Source organism: Echinops telfairi, unplaced genomic scaffold (assembly GCF_000313985.2).
Source record: "Echinops telfairi isolate 266 unplaced genomic scaffold, ASM31398v2 ScPeMD7_23;HRSCAF=83, whole genome shotgun sequence".
In the NCBI taxonomy this organism is placed as follows: domain Eukaryota; kingdom Metazoa; phylum Chordata; class Mammalia; order Afrosoricida; family Tenrecidae; genus Echinops; species Echinops telfairi.
This window is the reverse complement of record NW_022103920.1, coordinates 1,122,531-1,143,172: the sequence shown is the minus strand read 5'-3', so window position 1 is coordinate 1,143,172 and position 20,642 is coordinate 1,122,531. Positions and strand designations below refer to the sequence as shown.

At 49.9% G+C, this 20,642-nt stretch overlaps 1 protein-coding gene across 1 annotated transcript in view; it reads left to right on the top strand.

Moving 5' to 3' along the window:
* LOC105979627 (contactin-associated protein-like 2) overlaps positions 1–20,642 on the top strand; it is a 614,985-nt gene that overhangs the window by 542,601 nt on the left and 51,742 nt on the right. Inside the window, exon 11 of the mRNA XM_045288903.1 lies at positions 1,683–1,789. Coding sequence (XP_045144838.1) covers positions 1,683–1,789 — 107 coding nt within the window. The remainder of the gene's footprint in view (positions 1–1,682; positions 1,790–20,642) is intronic.

The window sequence follows — 20,642 nt, the reverse complement described above, 5'->3', positions numbered from 1 at the left end:
CCTGACTGGCTCATCCCTTCCTTGTTGCCCATCTGTGAGGAGATGCCAAATTGTCTACAAAGGGGCTTTGGGTCTCCACTCCAACCCCCCTCATTTGTATTGATATATATTTGTTTGTTTGGGTTCTTTTGCTGCCTGATACCTGATCCCATAGACACCTTGTGACCACACAATCACACAGGCTGTTGCATTTCTTCCATGTGGGCTTTGTTGCTTTACTGCTAGATGGCCACTTGTTTAACTTCAAGTCTGTAGGACCCAGATGCTCTATCTTCTAATAGCCGGGTACCATCAGCTTTCTTCACCACATTTGCTTATGCACCCATTTTGACTTCAACAATCATGTCAGAAAGGTGAGAATCACAGAATGCCACGTTATTAGAGCAAAGTGTTCTTGTGCTGAGGGAGGACTTGAGTAGTGACCCAATGTCCATTTGCTACCTTGATATTTAACATATAAATATATGCACATAGACCTATATCCTGATCATTATTTATTAATATGTTTACATATATGCATGTTTATATGTATACTTCTATAAATGTCTTTTGCTTCATAGTTCTTTCCTCTATTTCCTTCTACTTTCAGTGAGGGAATCTTAACCCTTCTGTGTCCCATGCTGTACACCCAGCAAATGCTCAGTGAGTCCTGGCTAGGGGCATGACATAGTGTCTCTGAGGGGGTGTGGAGGGACAGCACCCCCTGTAGGCTCAGGGGTCCACCCCAGGCATCGTGCCTGCTAACAGTGGCCCCCAGTACAGCTGACAGTGAACAAGAACAGGACTCAGGGGTAGGGGGGTCACCATTCGGGGCTCCCTGTGGAAAGCTCTCCTAGAATCTCCTGCCTGTGACCCCACACAGTACCACATGAATCTCACTCTTTATAGGGGTCCCACCAGCTGTGCCCTGCGCCTGAGAGCTTTGGGGAATGCTGGCTGTGCCCATCTCTGTTTGCTCCATGTTACTTGCTTTGTGAGCCTTGCCCCCCAAGCTGGGAAGCACAGGGTCAGGGGTGAACCAGGCCTTCACAAATCGCAGAGGACCCCGCGTCTTCCCATCCTATGTTCCCCAGCACTGAGCGAAGGCCCTCAGACCCACCTTGCTTTTCACTGAGAGCGCTGAGGGTCAGGAAGGTCAAACTCAGACGCACTGTCCTCTCCCCGGAACAACCCAGACCCAGACTCGGCCGTGCCTGTCCCTGTGCTCTGGCGCTGCCACTGTCAGCCTCCGTCTCGATGGTCCACTGTGGGTGGGGGGGGTTGGGAGCCAGTGAGACTGGGGTTGGGGGTTGTCCTTTCCCTGCCCTCCCATGGTGCCATTTCACAACCTCAGGGGGGTTGACACCCTGGTGACCCAGTCTGGTCCTGGAGGCTGAGGAAGATAACTGCACTGCCACCTCAGACGAGGAGAGGGACCTGCACGTCGGATGGGCTGGTCTGCGCCCCGTCCACCCTGCAGTGTTGGCTACCCACTCACCAAGGAGCCCGCCAGCCTGGACTGAGAGGGGGTCCCCCTGAGCAGCCGGCCCTTCCCATCAGGGGTCACGGTAATCTGCTTAAATGAACAAGGATTAATGGCCTTGGATTGGCCAGCCAGTGCTGCGCTGATGGATGGCTGGGATGAGCTGGAGTTGGCTGCTGGTCAACCTCATTTGTGTGGGTTGTTTGTGTCTCTCTGGCAGGTGTGAGCCCAATCACTGTGAACATGGGGGCAAGTGCTCACAGACGTGGGACAGCTTCAAGTGCACCTGTGACGACACCGGCTACAGTGGGGCCACCTGCCACAACCGTGAGTACCACCCCTCTCATGCCCCACCGCAGGACACCTGTCTGTGGCAGCTGCGTGATCAGAGTTGGGGTGGGGGGGCCAGGGGATGGTCTGTATGCCCCAGTGCCACTGAGTAAATGCTCTGTCCACTGTCCACTGAGCTAGCTCCACAGAGGGGCCAGCACCCCAAACGATGGAGGTTGGATTCCTAATGGTGGCCTGGCTCTGGTGCCAAGACCATGTCTGTGCAGGCTGGTGGTTTGTAAAAGCACGTCCCGCAGTGCCCCTGGTGGCATGGAGTGTGATGGGATGGCCAGTGTGGCAAACAATAGTCTTTAAACAAGAATGCTAACCGCCCCCTCTCTGAGGGAGGCAGATGGGCTTTCTACTCTCCTAAAGAGTTGCTGCATCAGAATCCCATGGGAGCAGTTCTACCCTGTCCTCCTGCGTCACTGTGAGTCAGCAGCAGCTTGATGGCAGTCAGTGAGTGAGTGAGTGAGTGAGTGAGTGAGTGAGTGAGTGAGTGCAATGCAGTGCTAATGGGAATTACTGAGCGTGCAGAGCAGTCTTGAGCATCCCGGTCACTGCAGGCTGCTCAGGGAGGAGCAGAGCCCTGGTGTGTGAGGCCGGGTTGACTAGAGAAACAAATCCAGAGACACTCATATGTGTGTACGAGAGAGCTTTATATGGAAGAGCAATTGTATATTGAGAAAACATCCCAGCTCAGCCCAGATCAAGTTCGTCAGTCCGATATTAACCCATATGTTTAATACTAGTCCATAAATTCCTCTTCAGACTCACTTAGCCACTTGCAATAATGCCGATGCGGGAAGATCGCAGGCCAGCGGGTGCAAAGTGTTGTGGATCCATCGGCAGTGGGAGCCTCTCAGCATGGGTTTCCATTTGGCTAGTCCACAGGAATGTGTAACAGAGAGAGAATGTGGGCCACCTCCCAGGAGATAGAAAAGGAAGTTCCCAGAATGCCCGTGAGGAGGCCCCGCCCACAGGGAAGCTTCATCGGGCTGTGACCTCACTGACAGGCTAGATCCACCCCTTCACCCTTACTATCCTCAGGCCGGCACTAGGTTACATAACTACCACACCTGGTGTCTTGAATGCTATGGACCCGGCCAGGCCTAGCATGGACCTCCATCTGCCCACCAGCAGGGTACTAATTAAACTCAGAGAGCCCCACCCCATCACCCCAGGCCTGAAGCTGAAGTTCTTCCTGGATCACCTGCCGGCTTCTCTTGGGCCTTGACCATCCTCGCATCCTTACAGGAACTTCACGGGATGCCCTAAGACACCCTGGATAATATGAAAACATGTTGCAATTAAACAAACACACACACACACACACACACACAGGAGCAAAGAAACTGTTGAGGTGTCTGATGAGGAGGGGCAATGCTTGAGGGTGGGAATTCAATGACTACATGCCACATCTTCCTATGGAGAGGAAAGAAATGGTCTTCCAGATCTTTCTTTCCCAGGAGAGAGTCTCGCCTTGCTCAGGAGTGGAGGCATGAGTATCCTCAGGGTGAGGAAGGGAGCCGGAATGGCTTCCCAGGTATATCCTAGCTTGGGGGCTGGTAATTTCTGAATTCAGACACAGCCACACAAACACCAAGCTGGTATCCCCGCGAGCAGCGTCAGGGAGAGTGGACATGCAAAGGGACCATGTGCCACCCTCAAGTTCCATGTCCATAAGGCCGACTTGACTGTGCATCTCATCCGCACACAGGAAGGGCACCAGGGCTTCCAACCGCCTGGCCAGTGTGGTCTATGGTCCACTAACCACCACCCCTTTGTGGCCACACTTGCCTTGGGTTAGCACACCTAGCTGGACTAGCTAGCATGCCCCAGCCACTCGGACGTCCCTGAGCAGGGCCAAGGTGGACACTGTGATCAGCTGCTAACTGAAAGCCCTGCTCACCCTCAGAAGAAAGTGGATCACTGTCTGGACAGTCAATGCCTCTGAGAACCGTGCCGGGCGTTTCTGTTTAACGGACACGGGAACCTGGAGCCGGGGTGGACTCAGAGGACAGACCCCAGCCTTGGGCCCCGAGGGGGACAGACAGGTAGTGAGGGCAGCCCCCATCCTTAGCTGCATCTGCTCTATTCGGGGCCTCTGTGTGCAGCGTGGCTTCTCTCCGCCCACCCCACCGCCTCCTCATTTCCCATGATCCACCCCTGTGTGAGCTCCCTCTCCACACTGCCATGCTATGAGGGGACCCTTCCACATCCCTGTGACTGGGTCACACCTCCTGTTGTAGATTTTCATCCTAGGGCGCCTGTCCCCGGATGAGTGTGGAGCTGCTTCGACTCTTTGGGATCCTCGCATGATGCCTCCCTCCTCCACCTCACTCCCCTGTGGACATGGACAGGGCAGCGCCCGCCAGCACTCAGTCATTCTGAGCTGGACCAGAGGATGAGCGAAGGCAGAGACACACAGACTGACAAAAGAAGAAATGTAGACAGAAGATGGGAAGGAGCGGGCGAGGAATAGAAAGTGGTGATGGTGGCAGCGCAGGTATGGCGGCAAGAACAGCAGGCACACCTGGCCAGGTATCCAACTCCAGGTATACGGAGCAGCGAGTGAGGGTCAGCAGCCAGCCCAGCTGCAGCTCGGCTCATCTCTGAGGGAGCAGGTGCTGAGGGGGTCGGGGATAGCTGCTGTAACACAAGGTAGGGCAGTGCTACAGGAAGCAGGGGGAACACAGCCATGGCACCCCTGGGTCATGAAGGTGACAGAGTGCAGGGGTGGAGGACCTGCCAGCTTCTCGCCCACAGGCTCTCACAGGCTGGTGACACAGGGTCCTTCTCACCAAGGGACGTGGCAGCAACACTGTCCCCTGCCTGACTTTCTTCGACCAAGGTGTTGAGAGAAACAGGACTGATGGAATGTAGAGAGAGGTGAATGGTTGGAATGATGGATGGATGGACAGCTGGGTGGATGAAGGAAAGAAGGGGGATGAGAAAGAGGGAGGCAAGACTGGAGGGACAGAGGGAGGTAGGGAGAGATCAGCAAGTAAGAATAGTCAGAATTCACTCAATGGCAATGGGTGTATGGCTGCTCGTTTTTCTTTTTCAGGAGGTAGCTGGGTGGGTAAATGAATAGATGGACATATGGATGGACATACCAATAGGTGATGATAGATAGATAGAGTCTTAGGCTGGGTTCTCTAGAGAACCAAAATCTCTCTGTAGGTAAGTTTATACAGAGAGAAATTTATATCGAGAAAATGGCTCACACAGTTGTAGAAGAGATCAAGTCCAAGTCCATGGGTCAGAAGTTAGGCTGGAAGCTTCCCCTGACTCTCATGGCTGCAGGGGCTGAAGAACCCGTGATCTGTATGAAGATAAGAGGCATTAGGCTGTAGATAACAATGAAGCCAAGTCAGTCCATCCGATGGCAGGCCCTTGCGTACTCCCAGGATTAGCACACAATACTGCAGCCTACTGAATGGAGTCCAACGGACCAGAGGTCAGAGGACAAGCCATGTGCAGAACCCAGACCCAGAAAGCAAGCTTTCGGATCATGTCCATTTACACAGACAGGTGGGAGTTGGACAAGTAGATGGGTGATGGGTGGATGGATAGATTAGATAGAGGGATCGGTAGATGGATGATAGATAGATAATTTTGAGAAAATGTTTACATGATTGTGTGGCTGGCTGGTGACAGTCTTGAGACAAACAAGTCTTAAGACCTTCAAGTGATGAATAACGTCCACCGGCATTGTCTAGATGCATAGGTTCACACACTTATGTGACATACCTGTTCAGAAAAGCATGACTTGGCATCCTGCTGGCAATCACAAACACTTGTGTGGTAGCCCTTCTTCCACGTAAAGTGGAGGTATCTGCTTCTGCAGTCCCCTTGAATTATGCCTGCGCCTCGAGGAAGCAGTATCGACCATTTGGGGAAAGCCTGGAGAGTAATCTTTACTTAGAGCCAGTTGATCATAAATGCAGTCACATGCACAGCATCCTGATAGGCATTCTCGCCTCGTGCGTTGGCGCTTACAAGTAGCCATGGCATCAGGGACGTTAGGTAGCTGTTTTTAGGTGCCCTTGGGTCGGTTCCTGCTCACAGCCACCCTGTGGGTGACAGAACGACACACTGCCCAGGCCTATGGCAGCTGCACAGCCCTGGCCAGGCTCCAGCCTGTTGTTGCAGGCGCTATGCAATCCCATGTCGTCGACAGACTCCCTTCTTCCTGGCTGACCCTCTGCGGCACCAAACCCGCTGTCCTCCTCCAGAGCCTGCTCTCTCCAGATACAAGTCCAGTGGCTATGAGACAGAATCTCCCTTGTCAGAAGCAGGCTGGCTGCACGCTTTCCAAGAAAGATGAGTTTGTTCTTCTGGCGCTCCAAGGTAGTTTCAATGTTTTTTCCAACACCGTGATCCAACTGCATCGACTCTTCTGCACTCCTCCTTATTCGTCATCCACCGTTTACAGACAGAGGAGGCTGTTGAACATTCCGGGCTTGGACCAGGAGCACCTCAGTCCTCCGAGTGACACTCTCACTCCCACGCTCACACTTACACACTTCAAAGAGGTCTTGTACATTGCGTTTGCCTAATACAAGCCACCGTTTGACCCCTTGGCTGCTGCCTCCATGAGCAATATTGTGGATCTAAATAAAATGAAATCCTTGGCGCCTTCAGTCTTTTCTCCTTTGATCACCATAGTGTCTGTGGTCCAGCTGTGAGGAGCTTGGCCTGCTTGACACTGCGCTGTGATCCGTGCTGAAGGCTGCAGTCCTCGACCTTCATCAGCGAGTGTTTCCAGTCTTCCTCGATTCCAGCCAGCAGGTGTGTCATCTGCATATCACAGGTGGCTCATGAGCCTTCCTCCAGGCCTGATGGCACATTCTTCTTCATAAAATCCAGCTTCTCAGGTTATTTGCTCAGCATACAGTTTGAATCGTGTGATGAGAAAATGCAGCCCTGATTTTACACCAGGCTCGCTTCCTTATTGTGTCTGAAGGGCTGCCTCTCAGTTCATGGACAGGTTCTACATCAGCATGACAGAGTGTTTGGGAATTCCCATTATTCTCAATATTATCTGTAGTTTGTCATAATCCACACAGTTGGATGTCTTTGCAGTCGCTAAAACACAGGTACACATCTTTCTGGTGGGGTTACCATAATTTCAGCTAATTTACAAAACAGTTTGGCTGCCTTCCCAATGTTTGCAGTGGGGTAGGGGTAGGGGTGTAACAAAACAAATTAGAAATAACCAGAGAGAAACGGAATGATTTATAGGACAGAAACAATACAGAAGACAAATTTATTGAGAAGCATTAGAATTGCTACTGGCAATGAGGGAAAAAGTTCATTAGCAAAACCATCCCTGCACCTTAAACATATGTTAGATGGTGAAAGACTGTAAACATAGCAAAAGCTGAAGGCGTATTCATTTAAAGCCCACATAATTTCTTTTCCGTGTAAATATATGTTTTAAATGACAACAAGGAAAAGCCCAGTGCTTTAGAGTGACTCCCACTTGCCTTCAAAGTGGGGCTTCTCTTTCTCCGGGTCACCTGCATGTCGTTCCAGACAGGTCCCCTTGGAGGCAATGCCCACCCACCAGGCCTTCAGTCCCACCTCCTGGGGTTCCCTACCCAGCAACGAGGTTGGGGTTGACATTTGATTAACATCCATCTCACACGTGGTAATGAAAAAAGACAAAGTTAATCTGCACCGGCTGTAATGCTCACGCTGTGCTCCTTTAGGTTCCAGCAGTCTCTCTGTTGATTAGTTTAAGAAAATGGCATTTCCATTGTGCGTTTGTAATGAAGAAACCCGGTGGAAAATCATACTCGGCCCTGGAGGGATACTGTGCGTCCCCGCGTGCCATCAGTAGAACGTTGGTGCTTGGTAGATGAGTGTGTGGCTGGTCTTGCAGAGTGCAGGCTCCGTGTCCGGAGCTGCAGCAGGGTCGTCTGGCTGGCCCAGGGAGAGGCATGTGGGTGGGTGGAGCAGTGGCTGTAGGGTTAGGCTGTGTCTCATCCAAAAGTAGATTCCCCACATGGCGCCCAACAGTCTTCTTCCTGGCAGGGCTTGGACCACCCAGTTCCCCAAATCTTGTTTCAGCATCAACCTCAGTAAGGCCATTTGCTGCAGAATCAAGGGCGTGAAGGCGGGCTTGTAGGGCCAGTGGTGAGGGAGGCAAAGAGAACCTTCGAGCCTAGACCCAAGGCTCGGTGCATTAGGAGGGTCTCCAGTGACACCCGGAGGGAAGCACTCAGCTGCCTACAGAAAGAGCCGAGGTTCCAGATTCTCAGCAGCAAGGTCTGGTGGCCTCCTTCAGAATCACCCGCCACCAAGAGCCCGTCGGGAAGCAAGCACGTGTCTGTGTAGACGCCAGGGCATCTGGCTTGAAGACTGTTCCTCGTCGGTCCACGTGCTCCATCAGGGGACCCACTAGAGAGCTTGTCTTCAGCGAAACCCCTGCAGTCCTCCAAATGCAAAGTGAAGAAGTGCCTGGGTCTGTTTGTCACCCATGTTGACTTTCTACCATGGATCGGAACGGACACTCAGTGCTATGGACAGGGGCCCGGGTGACGTAGTGGCTACACGTTGGGCTGCGGAGCTCCAGGTCAGCCACTGAAAACCGCCAGCTGCTCCCCCGAGTGGAGGGGGAGGCCTCCTGCACCCCCACAAAGAAGGGCCGCCTCGGACACAGTGCTACACTGTCACATAGTGTCACTATGAGTCAGAATTAACTCAGTGGCAGTGAGCTTGGGGCTTGGAACTCGGCTAAAGAAGACGTTGAAAGTAAAGTTAGAATTGTAGCAGTTTTGCTGAGCAGAACACAGAAACTTGGGCAGCCCAGCGCCCAGACTTCCACCGCGGGCGCTGGGCCCAGAACCGCTCTCAGCCCTCACCGACGTTATTAATGGCCCTGCCGTACAAACCCAGAGTAAAATAGAATTAAAATCCAAAGTTAATTTCAAGCTCCATTAGAAATTAAAGGTGTTGGGAAAGAAATCAATATTTGCCCAGTGCAAAATGACTAAATTCAAAACAATTAATTCTCTTCTTTTGTAACTTCTAAAAGCCATAAAGGGCTCTGTGAGGATAAAGTGCCGCCGCGGTCCCTGCAGACGCGATGTGGGGTTGAAAATAACGAGCAGGGCCTTGCGAAGAAATGGGGGGAAATCTATTTTGTTGCTTTATAGCCACACCACCTCATCCACACCCGAACACTCGCCTCTTCAAAAGTGACACTCAGTAAAATGAGCGGTTATGCTCAGCAATCACAAACCACCCCCAACAACCCCCCTCGCCTCCCCCTCCTACACACACACACACACACACACACTCACACACACACACTCAACCCAGAACTAAACTGGGAGGATTTAAGCAGTAGAAACCGTGCAAAAGAGCAGAAGGATTTCTTTTCCTGGAATAAATGTCTCCATCCCTCTACCTCCACTCTCTCGTCCTCCCCTGCTTCTTTCTAATGGATCGGAGTGGATGGCCAGACAAATGCCCTCCGCGACAGTGGCCCAGCTCAGGGAAGGCGCCAGGTGAGTGTGTAGCGGCTGCCCTCCCAGGGAGCATGCCGTCACTCACGAATCTTGCTGGATCAGAGCCCGTCCTGGGACTAGGAGTCCCCTAGTGTCAGCAAGACACCTTGGAGGCTGAGCAGAGCGTCTCTTGTCATCTCGGCCAACAGATGGGAGCAGCCACTAGTCCGCAGCCACAGAAAAGCCATGCTGGAAGCAGCAAGGTTGAAGGGACCCAGGGTTGGCAGTGGGGAGGGTAGCTCTGTGACATCATCGTAAGACAGACTCTAAGAACAAGTGGCCCAGCCTTCTTTGGGTTTCTCAGTCTTGTCACCATTCCCCAATGGCGCTAGCCACTTCCTCAAAACCCAAACCAAACTTGCCACCATGGACGGAGTCCATGCCAGCCCAGAGCCACCCTCCAAGCCAGGGTAGGACTGCCCTGTGGGTTTCTGAGACTGTCATTCTTTATGGAAATGGAAAGCCCCCACTTTCTCACACAGAGCCACTGGTGACATCGAACCACTGACCTTGGGCTTAGAGTCCAACACGGAAGCACTATGCCACCAGGGCTCTTAGCACTTGTAAACTTTTCATCTTTTAAAATTCTGTGCGGGACACTTTCCTGGAAGGTGTGATCTGTCTGGTGGAATGGTGTGTTTGTTTTGGGGGCAGAGCCACCTGGATAACCACCCCCAGGCCACTGTCCTTGGTGGCCGGTGGTCAGAGCTCCTGACCCCAGCCACGGTGTTCTCCGTCACCTCGTGAACACAGGGGGAATCTGGACAGTGTATAAGAACACAGACAGAAGGACTGACGCCTTTGAAGTGGGGTGCTGGCTAAGAAGCGGACTCGCCTACAGACCAGGGGAAGAAAGGACATGATTGTGACTCTGTGGGCCCCTCTCACGGAGGGCTTCCCTGGTCTTCCCTGAGCCTCCACTTCACCATGTGTGATGTCCTTCTCCAGGGCTTGGCCTTTCTGAATGGCGTGTCCAAGTCAGCCAGCCAAAGTCTTGCCATCCTTGCTTCTCAGGAGCATCGTCGGTTTATTTCCTCTAAGACCGTCTGGCGGTCTCTCTGGGAATTTTGGACTTCTGCATCAAATGCATCCGTCACACAGCTGGGAGTTCTGTGGCAGAAGTGGGATTCCATTTACTGACACTTTCCCCACCAGCCATCCTTTGCAGCTGGTTTACTTGTCCTCGTGGGAGGGGACCCGTGGGGTGGGGAGAAGCCTAGGAGGGAGACTCCTGGGGGTCTAGACCAGAGATCCACCCCCCCAAACACACACACCCTTTTCTCACTTCTCGGTGCAGCTGGGAGGTCGGGATGTTTTCTCTGTCAATCTTTTCCTCCTCGGTCTCTGACCTTTCAGTTTCATGTCTTACGGGACCTCTGTTCGGCTTGGTTTTCTCTACATGAGTGCTGCTGTCATTTTATTGTGGCAAAACTAGACGTGACAAGACAGGAAATCTCCCTAGTTTCCACATGCACAAGGCAGTGCCCTTGCCTGAACCCTTCCCACCGAAGCCCTTACCCCTCTGTGGCCTCAGGGGTTAGGAAGTGGGCTGCTCCCTCCAAGGTCAGAGCTGCCCCCCATGGAAAAGATGGGTATTTCTACTCCTGTAAAGAGCTGCAGTCTCAAAGAACTCCAGGGACAGTTCTACTCTGTCCTACAGGGTCCCTGCGAGTCAGCATCCACTGGACAGCGGGGTGAGCATAACCCTGGGGTGCTCAGGTGGCGCCATCGTTAAAGTGCTCAGCTTCTAACCTAAATCAGAAGGTGATCCCACCAGCCACTTCATGGGAGAAAGATGCTGAAGTCTGACCCAGAAATGCTTGCAGTCTCAGAAACCCCAGGGGCAGTTTTGCTCCATCCTAAGAGTCACTTTGGGTCAAAGTTGACTCAGGGCAGTGGGTCACAAAAGACCCAGCCACAAGAAGGCAACCCACCTAAATTCTGAGCATGACAGTTGGCCGAACCTTTCAACAAAGAAGAATCCAAGTGGCCCACAGCACAGGGAAAGGATTGGTCATTGAAGTCATCCAGTGACTCTGATGTCCTTTCCTGTGCTTGCGGCTCACTTATTGAGCAAAATGCCCATTCAGGTCCTCGGCCCCTGTTTTGATTGGGTTGTCCTTTTGTGATTAAGTTGTAGATGCTTATATAAATGATATTAGATTCGTATCAGATGTCTAATGGGCCTTCAAAAAGTCCACGGAAAATGAAAGCAAATGAAATTTCTCATGAACTTTTTGAAGCCTCTTCAGTCGGTTCCCCAAATATTCCTCTCATCCTATACATTGTCCACTCCTTTGCTGATATGCAAACCGGTGGTTCTTAACTTTCTGTCAGTTGGAAAGCACCTGAGTGATGCGTCAAAATGCAAAGTTCAGGGTCGATGTCCCGATTCAAAGGGTCTGTGATAGGCTTGGGGTGTCTGCACTTGCCCCAGCTGTGGGGGTGTTCTGGAGCACATGAGTCGTGTCCATCTAAGGAGGCAGCAGGCTCTCCCTGGGGTCTCTTTGGGAGGCCTTGGGTGGTGCAAACACTCAGCCCACTTGACTTCTGTCCCCATAACTGTCCTCCCCTTTCTGGAGACACCATCCTATGTCTGTGTGACTTCATGTGAATTTCACATGTGCCATCGTCAAAGGCCCTATTTCCAAACAGACTCATGTTCACAGGTCCCATGGCCAGGACTTCACCCAGTCTTCTCAGGAACAATCCACGGCCCACCAGGCTCATCTCGTCACAATCACAGAGATGCTGGACAAGGGAGGTGTAAGAAAGCTCACCCCTTAAACTAGACTCAAGATTTGATTTTTTCACCCAGCGTGTGTTTGTAGAAACCAGAGATTATGTCAAGATAAAATTGTCATCGTACACCACCACCCCCCAAAGTAAATTTGCAGCTGACATCAACACAAAAGAGAACGAGCAGGACAAATCTCCCAAGGTTTGTTTCCATCGTTTGCAAACCACACCCGTAAGTTCATATTTCCTTGCCAGGCAAGGATGGTGCGTTCTGCAAAAGATTTCACCACAACACGTGGGCCTTTGTTACTTTGTGTTTACCTTTCACAAGTCACAGGCTCACAAGTTAAAGCACATTAAGGAGAGAGGAGGCGGTTGCGTTTCAGTGCCCTGAAACCATGCCAAGTAGACATTGTGGACACTGGCCGTGCGTCTAGATGGCTACAGAGCCCCTAACATTTCTCATTTGTTGGCTACCTTTCCTAGGTCAGCCTCAAAGGAGGTAGGTTAGCACGTCATGAGCACCCCGCTGTCGCTTCCTGGAGGTCCGGCAAGCACTCTCCCCGTTGGCTCTCATTCTCGTCCACAGACTTGAGAGGAATTCCAGCACGAGGAATCCAGAGGAGTAATGACGACGGAATCCCACGTGTCTTTAAGAAAGGGCTTCTTCTTCCTCAAGCTGGTCTCTTTTTCACATTTTAATGAAAAAGCCAATTATCCTTTAAAGCAACATTATTTTTTTTTGCATTTTGTAATAAAGCTAGGAAGTAATTTAGTAACTTTCTAATAGTAAGTTAATGAGTTTTATCCCAGAGCTTGGATCACGTGGTGCATATTTTTTTATGTACAGGATGTTTCTAAACCAAGCCCTTAGATTTTGTTTTTTTACTTTTATTGGCAAGAAAGTAAGGAAGAGAAAGTTAAAAACAGACTCCCAGCGTGTGTGCAGGGGTATTTAATTAACAGCGTCAGGTTCGACTCATTTGCTGTGCACAGGAAGACCTTATCTTTACGAAGAAACAACCAGCTTTAGAGACAAACCAATAATACACACAACAGTGTCTTTCCTTGCTCAGGAGTGTGCTCTAGGGGCTGCCCCAGGAGGAAGCTAACCAACTGTTCCGAACTTTTCAGGAACAAAGTGAGTCTATCCATTCTGTGTCTGGTGGGGGGTGGGGTGAAGGGAACAGAGCTGTGTCAAGTAAACCAAACATTTAATCACCCCCGCCCCTGGCTATGTCTGCAATGACCTTGATGGAGTCATGATAGTAGATGCCACTGTCTTGGAGGGGCCATGATCGGAAGGACATAAACTGGATAAAATTCAGGGAGAAGATATAGGATGAAAAACCTATATGCCATGCTGATTCCATTCAGCATCAGGGTTGGAGGAAGACTTGTTAGCAACCTTTGATATGCAGGTGACACCACTTTCCTTGCTGAGCAGGAAGAGGTCTGGCGGCACTTGCTGATGGAAATCCCAAGCTGTAGACGTTAGTGTGGATTACAACGCAGAGAAAAGACTGAAGTCCAGGTTTTCATTTTGCTTGGATCCACACCGTGCTCGTGGATGTAGCCATCAAGAGCCCCACAACATAGTCCATTGGGCAAATTGGGACAAGACCTCTATAAGGTGTTGAAGAATGGACGTGTCACTTGGAGGAGGACAAAGGTGCACCTGACCAAAGCCATGGCATTTTCCATTGCCTCAAATACGTTGGAAAGTTGGACAATGAATAAAGAAGACCACGGACAAATCCATGTCTGCAGATTATAGCGTGGGCTAAGAATGTTGAACATGCTGAAGACTGCTAGAAGAATAACATCTCTGTCTTGGAAGAAGTGCAATCAGGTTGCGCCTTTGAACCGAGGATGCGGGGACTTCATCTCACACACTTTGAAAATGTTGTGCAGAAGAGACCAGTTCTTGGAAGAGACACCATGCTTGGTAAAACAGAGAGATAAAGAAGAGGGAGACCCTCAAGGAGACGAATTGACCCAGAAGCCATGAGTGATGGGCTCAAACGTAACAGTTGGGAGGATGGGGCAGGACTGGGCAGTGAGTGGCTCTGTGGCATGTAATCAGAACAGACACAAAGGCACAAACACACATTAGGTGTGTGTGTGCGCGTGTGTATGAAAGACTGGGCTTCCTACCCCCCTAAACAGTTACAGTCTTGGGAAGTGATAGTGGGTCAGCATTGACTCAATGGCAGTGAATATGTGTATGTACATACTGTGTGTATACAAAGAGCTGGATATGGATATAACTATGGACATAGTAGGTGAAGCATCTGTTTCTTTCTTTCTCTCTCTCTCTGTTTTCCCATTAGAAAACTCGGGAACTATTGTAATGAGGACAAAATCACACTATAAACCCAGCCAATTGCCTGAAGGAGTGCAGTTTAATCGAGTGTTGACAATAGCGTGAGATCAATTAGGATTCTCAGCGAAAGTGAGATTTGAACTAAGGCAATTAGTTGTTACGTGGGTAGAAGAGATTTGCCATCCAGTAAAAGAATTTGTCCTCTCAGAGTCTAGAGCAATGAGTGGGCACACCCTCCCAGTGCTGAGCCTGGAGCCCCCTTATGCCCCTTCTCTGGCACCCCTCATCTGGTCCATCTGCCCCTGTCCTGTCATGCTGGTTCAAGCCCACCATCCTCCCTGACCACAGCTGGCCCTTCCGTGCCCATGCGCATGCTCATCTCAGCAGCCAGCGCGACCCTCTTTCAAGTCCCCACCCACCTCCGGCTCCAGAAAACTGCCTGTGGTTCTACTCAGCGCAGACAGTTTTCAGTAGGTCCTCCGGAGCCTAAGCCACACCTTCGTCACCGCCTCGCTGTCAGGCACCTGCCCCATCACACGCCTTGTGTCATGAAACTGACTGGCTCCCATGCAATACACAATAGTGGGGGCCACATGTGACCTCCTCTGGCCTCCCTACTCCCATGAGGCAGGGGCAGACATGCTCCTTGCTCCATCCTTCCTTAGCTATTCTGACGCCAGCCCTTCCTCCCACCCCACTCTGCATCTATGTTGGATTTGATCATTCACTGCAGTGACTACACAGAATTCAGAGACAATACTCATAATTGAGGGGGCTTATTATGGATGTCAAGAGATTAGCACAAGTCAGGATCAGTCACAAGTTAGGGTATAAGTCTTGGTCTCCTCAGCCAGGTGCCCAGTCTCGCCCTCTGCCTCTCGGTCTCTCAGTCACTGATACTCAAGCCTCTTCCCACTCCTCCATGCCTCAGCCCCTTGACCCCTTTGTTTTGCCTCCATGGGCCAGGAAGCCGGCCCAGGTTTTGCTCTGTCCACAGTTCTATGTCTCAGGCCAGATGAGGAGAAGATACCCCATGGCCTCCATGCAACTCTCCTGAGTTCCAGAGCCTCCATCTCGGGTACATCTCATCCCTGAGGCCTTCGCCTCTTCAAAGACCTTGAACATGCCCTTCCAGGCCTTCAGGATTTCTCTTTGTTCTGAGGCTGCTTCAACTCCTGGGATGGTAACAAAAATTGATCCATCCCCTCAATGAGCGGTGCACACACCGTATTTGCATAGTCCCACCAATCATCTGCTGGGAGTTACAGAGACTTGGGTATTAAGACAGTTCACTCCACCACACCCAGCACACCTGTCTGCCCAGGAGGGACCACTCTGCTCAATCTCTGCCCCCCACCCCCCGCCCCCTGCTGCATGCACCTCCCTGGAGCAATCCTCAGCCTCTCTCTCTGCTTTGATTTCCCCCTTGAATTCATCACTGTCCCACATGCTGAATGAGCATGTAGCGACACCACCAGAGCCCAGCACACCAACAACTGTGAAGGTGGCAGTACCAGGCAACACCTTCTCTTGAATGTCAAGGTCCACACAAGCTGGAACCAGCTCCTCAGCAACTAGCAATGACAAGACGTGCTCTCCTTAGACATGTTGCTTTCTTGTTTAGCTGTCTTCACAGGGATTGTCATCTGCTTTGCTTACCTTTGAAGACCCAGCACTTAAAATAGTCCCAGGCTCATTAGTAGGTGTCTGATAAATGCTTGTTGTGTTCAGTACATTAATTATTTACTGGAGACAGCAAGGGGACTGATTTAGAAAGAAGAGACTGAAATTAGACTTGTGTAAAGATTAGTACAGAACCTGTACATGGATCAAGAGGCAGTTGTGTGAACAAAACAAGGGAATACTGCTTGGTTTAAAATCAGGAAAGGTGTCAGGGTTGTATCTTCTCACCATACTTTTTCAATCTGCGTGCTGAGCAAGTCGTCAGAGAAGTGGCTCATATGAACAAGAATGGCACCAGGATTGGAGGAAGGCTTACTAACAACTTCTGATGTGCAGATGGTACAACCTTGCTTGCTGAAAATGTGGTAGACTTGAAGCCCTTGCCAATGGAGATCAGGGATTGCAGCCTTCAGTATGGATTACAACTCAATGTCGAGAAAAGCAAAACCCTCACAACTGGACCAATAGGCAACATTGTGACAAATGAAGAAAGGATTGGAATTGTTACAGATTTTGTATCCCTTAAATCCACAACCAATGTGCATGGAAGCAGCAGTCAAGAATTCAAACGATACATTCGTTGGGTGAAGCTACTGCACAAGACCTCATTAAAGTGTTGAAGAGCAAGGATGGCCCTTTGAGGACTCGGATGCTTCGGACTCCAGCCACGGTCTCTCAGTCGCTTCCTAGGCGGGTGCAAGCTCGGCACTGACCAATGAGGAAGACTGAAGAAGAATCGGTGCATCTGGGCTGGGCGCTGGGGAAGGACATTGAAAGCACCACGGACGACCAAAAGAACAAACAAATCTGTCTAAGAAGAAATGCAGCCAGAGTGCTCCTTCGAGGGAAGACCTGAGAGACTTCCTCTCACAGACTTTTGCCATCTTGTCAGGGACACCGGGCTCTGGAGAAGATCTCATGCTTGGTAAAGCGGAGGGACAGTGAGAACAATAACAGCCCGATCAAGATCGATTGACACAGTGGCTGCAACAGTGGACTCCAGTATGAGATCAGTCGTAAGGATGACAAATGCTTGCTGTGTTCAATACATTAGTTATTTTGCTGGAGACAGTGCAGGGTGCAGGTGCAGTACAGGGAGAATTTCTTCCTACTATACATCGGGTCTCTATGAGTCAGCGCTAATTTGATGGCACCCAACCACCAAGATTGGTGCAGTCTGAGTGGACCTCAGAAGGTGGGTGGAAAATAGAATTACAAGATAGAACTGAAAACTGTACACTCTGTTTCTCAACATAAGCTCCATCAAGGTCGAGATATTCTTGTAAGTAGTGATACCAGCCACTTAGTTCATCCCTGAAGAGCAGAAGGTCCTGGGAATTTAACCGAGTCCAGGCAGTTATCTTCTCTACATTAGTAACTGAAGATAAGGGGTATCCTATAAAGATTTTTTTTAAGATTAGCAAACAATAAGACATCAGGAGACAAATCAGGGCTGTAAGGTGGATGCCTATGATCCCTCATCAGAACTCTGTGTCATGAGCTCTTGTCTGATGAGAAGAATGAGGAGCTTTGTTATGGTGGCAGCAAACTCTCTGGTAACACTTTCCCAGGCACTCTTCTGCTAAAAGTTGTGCTAACTTTCTCAGAACCCTCTGGTAATAAGCAGATGGTACTTGCTCTCAAGCAGATGGAGGGCCATTCTTTGGCCCTCCAGAAAGTCATCAAATGCCTGGGCATTGCCCCCAAATTGTTACCTTGACCTTTGCTCTTGCCCAGTCTGCATTTGCTCTGGCTGGACCACTCCCACCCCTGGGGGACCATTGCTTAGATTGTGCTTTGTTTTCTGCATGGTACGGGTAACGGTGGTTCATCTTCTCTTACGAGTCTTTCAAGAAATGCTTCAGGATCTTGGTCCCACTTATCTAAAAATCCCATTGACAACTTGGCACTCATTTGAACCTGATCTGGGCACAGCAGTTTGGGCATCCATGAACTAGAAAGTTTGCTCCACTTTAATTTTTCAGTCAGGATCGAGGAAGTGACATGAGTTAAGACGTCAATGGTGCTGGCTGTTGTTTCTGCTGTTAATTGTCTAGCTTCTTTGATAAAGGCACAGACCAGATTATTTGTTTCCTCAAAAACTGAAGGATGATCTGCCATTGCAAGCTTCATCTTCACCTTTCTTGGCCCTTCTTAAGACAAACTATCCATTGGAAGCTGTTCGTTTCTTTGTAGCACAGTCCCCTGTAGACTGTTCATAAAGCATCAACAATGTCACCATTCTCCCACCAAGCCTCACCATAAATGTGAAGTTTGTTCTTGCTTCAATTTTAGCAAAATCCATGCTGCTCTCAACCAGGCTCTGTGCAAACTGATGCCAGATCCTTCTAAGGACCCCAAACTAGATCCTTGAGACACATTATAACAAGTCAATGTGAGTTTAACTTAGTGCAGAAAAATATCAAAATGTATGCAGTATTTTTTTCATAGCAGGCATTTTCCGTGAACATTTTGAAGACTTCTCATAGAGTTCAGGCTGGAATACTAAGGGCTTGTATTGAGATGGTAATTATGGGATGGAATGCTGACAAAGAAAGAACCAAGGCAACATGTAAGCAAATACTTTAAAATAAGATGCTTAACCCCAAATCATTTTCCTGAAAATTAACAGTAGACTGCTACTGCCGGTCAAAGCAAAGAGAAGAAAATGTAGCAGTCTAAATGGGTCCCTGGGTGATGGGAAGTTGTTTGACATGTGAGACGGAAAAGGAAAACCGTGTGAGTTGGTTTTGAAAAATGCCCTACATTGCTTGCAGGGCTGATAAAAATTATCTGGTACTTATTGTGTGTTTAGAATTTTTTTTAAAGCTGCTCATGTATAGAACCAAAAGTAGACACAATTAATCATAGACAGAGTGATTCACTATGTAGAGTTTGTAAATTAATTAGCTTTCTCTTAATCGTTTCAATTAGAAAAACGTGCTAAAGCATTAATTTACTGCTAACTTCAGTGTTAAAATTATGGTTAATTACACAGCATTGTTAGGGGCAGAACTAAAGTTCCACCTACAAGCACCGGGGAAGCACAGTGGTCTGCAGGTTGGGCTGCTGGCCAGCTCCGCGCGTGTTGCGAGGCCTCCCTCGGATGGTGGGCGTGGAGGAGCCACACTCTTAGCTCACAGGTACATGGCTGTGGATGCACACCCTTTATCGCCATTAGACTTATGCACAGGTTGCAAGAAAAATGCACACACTCCCCGTTAGGACTTGCAACCTCTGAGAACTGAACTCTCTCTAACTCTCTATGTCAGTCACACAGGTGTGTAGACCAGAGGACTTAATTCCAGAAACTCAAGGTGCGATGAACCAGTTGATTTGTAGGAAGAGCTGGAATATGTGGTGCCAACATGGTGGCCCCACGGGTTGCAGAGTGGAGCTGCCTGGTGAATTTTCTGAACTGTCTTCTTTCCTGAAGCAGGCCACCAGGGATCCCTTCCTCGGCAGCTCTGGGTGGGCTGGAAATTCTTTTAGCTTGACTTTTGAGCTCAAACCATTTGCCCAAGCACCTCTCCATGAGTTGCTGTGGACTTCAAGGCAATAGGCTTGTTTTCTGTGCAGGACTTTTGCTTTGTTAAGATTTTGCTTCTGGGATATTTGAGCGACTTTTGAATCATGATGGAAGGAATTCACAAGGAGTTGTTCTTGGTGCTGGGGGAGAGAGAGAGAGAGATCAATAAAATGGCTTACATAATTTAGAACTAAGCTAGTCCAGTCCAAGCCCAGGTAGTTTCCAAGCCTGTGGGTCAGATGCTAAGCTGGAGGCTTCTGCTGCCCCCAGTAGTTTCAAGGGCTGATGAACCCAAGGGCCGTGTGAGCGCCACCAGCGAGTGGCTGCAGAGGTAGAGGAACCCAAGATCAGCAGAGCAGGCTTGTGAATGGAAAGGCGAAAGAATCCAAGCTCAACAGGTCAGGCAGCAGGTCAGATGACTGGTCCACGGTGGCTCCAAGGGTCAGCAGACAGTACGGCAGGCAAAGAACTAGAGGTTGAGGAGCCAGGTGCAAGATCTGGACCCAGCAAAAAGCAAGCATGCTTTGCTACAGAGTCCTCTTGTATAGAGAGTAGACCACACCCTTGAGGAAGCAGCCTTAGGGCATATGGGCTGCATCAGAACGTTGACCTGAGTAAGGGGCTTTCATTCTGATCTTCTTACAACTGATTGGCTGTTCATAGCACATGCCATTACAAAGCTGAATACTACGTTGTGTTGTATTATGGGGAATTATTAGGCCTTAACTGTCAAACCCCTGAGAATCTTGACCTAGCCAAGTTGACACAAAGACTGTGAGAAGTTGAATTGAGTATTCTGCAACATTATTCTGCACATTAGTACGTATATTGACTTCATCATTCTTACAACACCCACTTTCCACTTGAGCCCTTGGTGTCAGCTCATTTTCCCCCCTCCCTTCTCGCTCCCCCTTCCCCCCGAGCCCCTGATCATTTATAATTTATTATTATGTTATCATATCTTACCCCATCCAATATCTCCCTCACCCACTTCTCCGCTGTCCGTCCCCCAGGGAGGAGGCCACATGTAGACCTTGTCCTCTGTTCCCC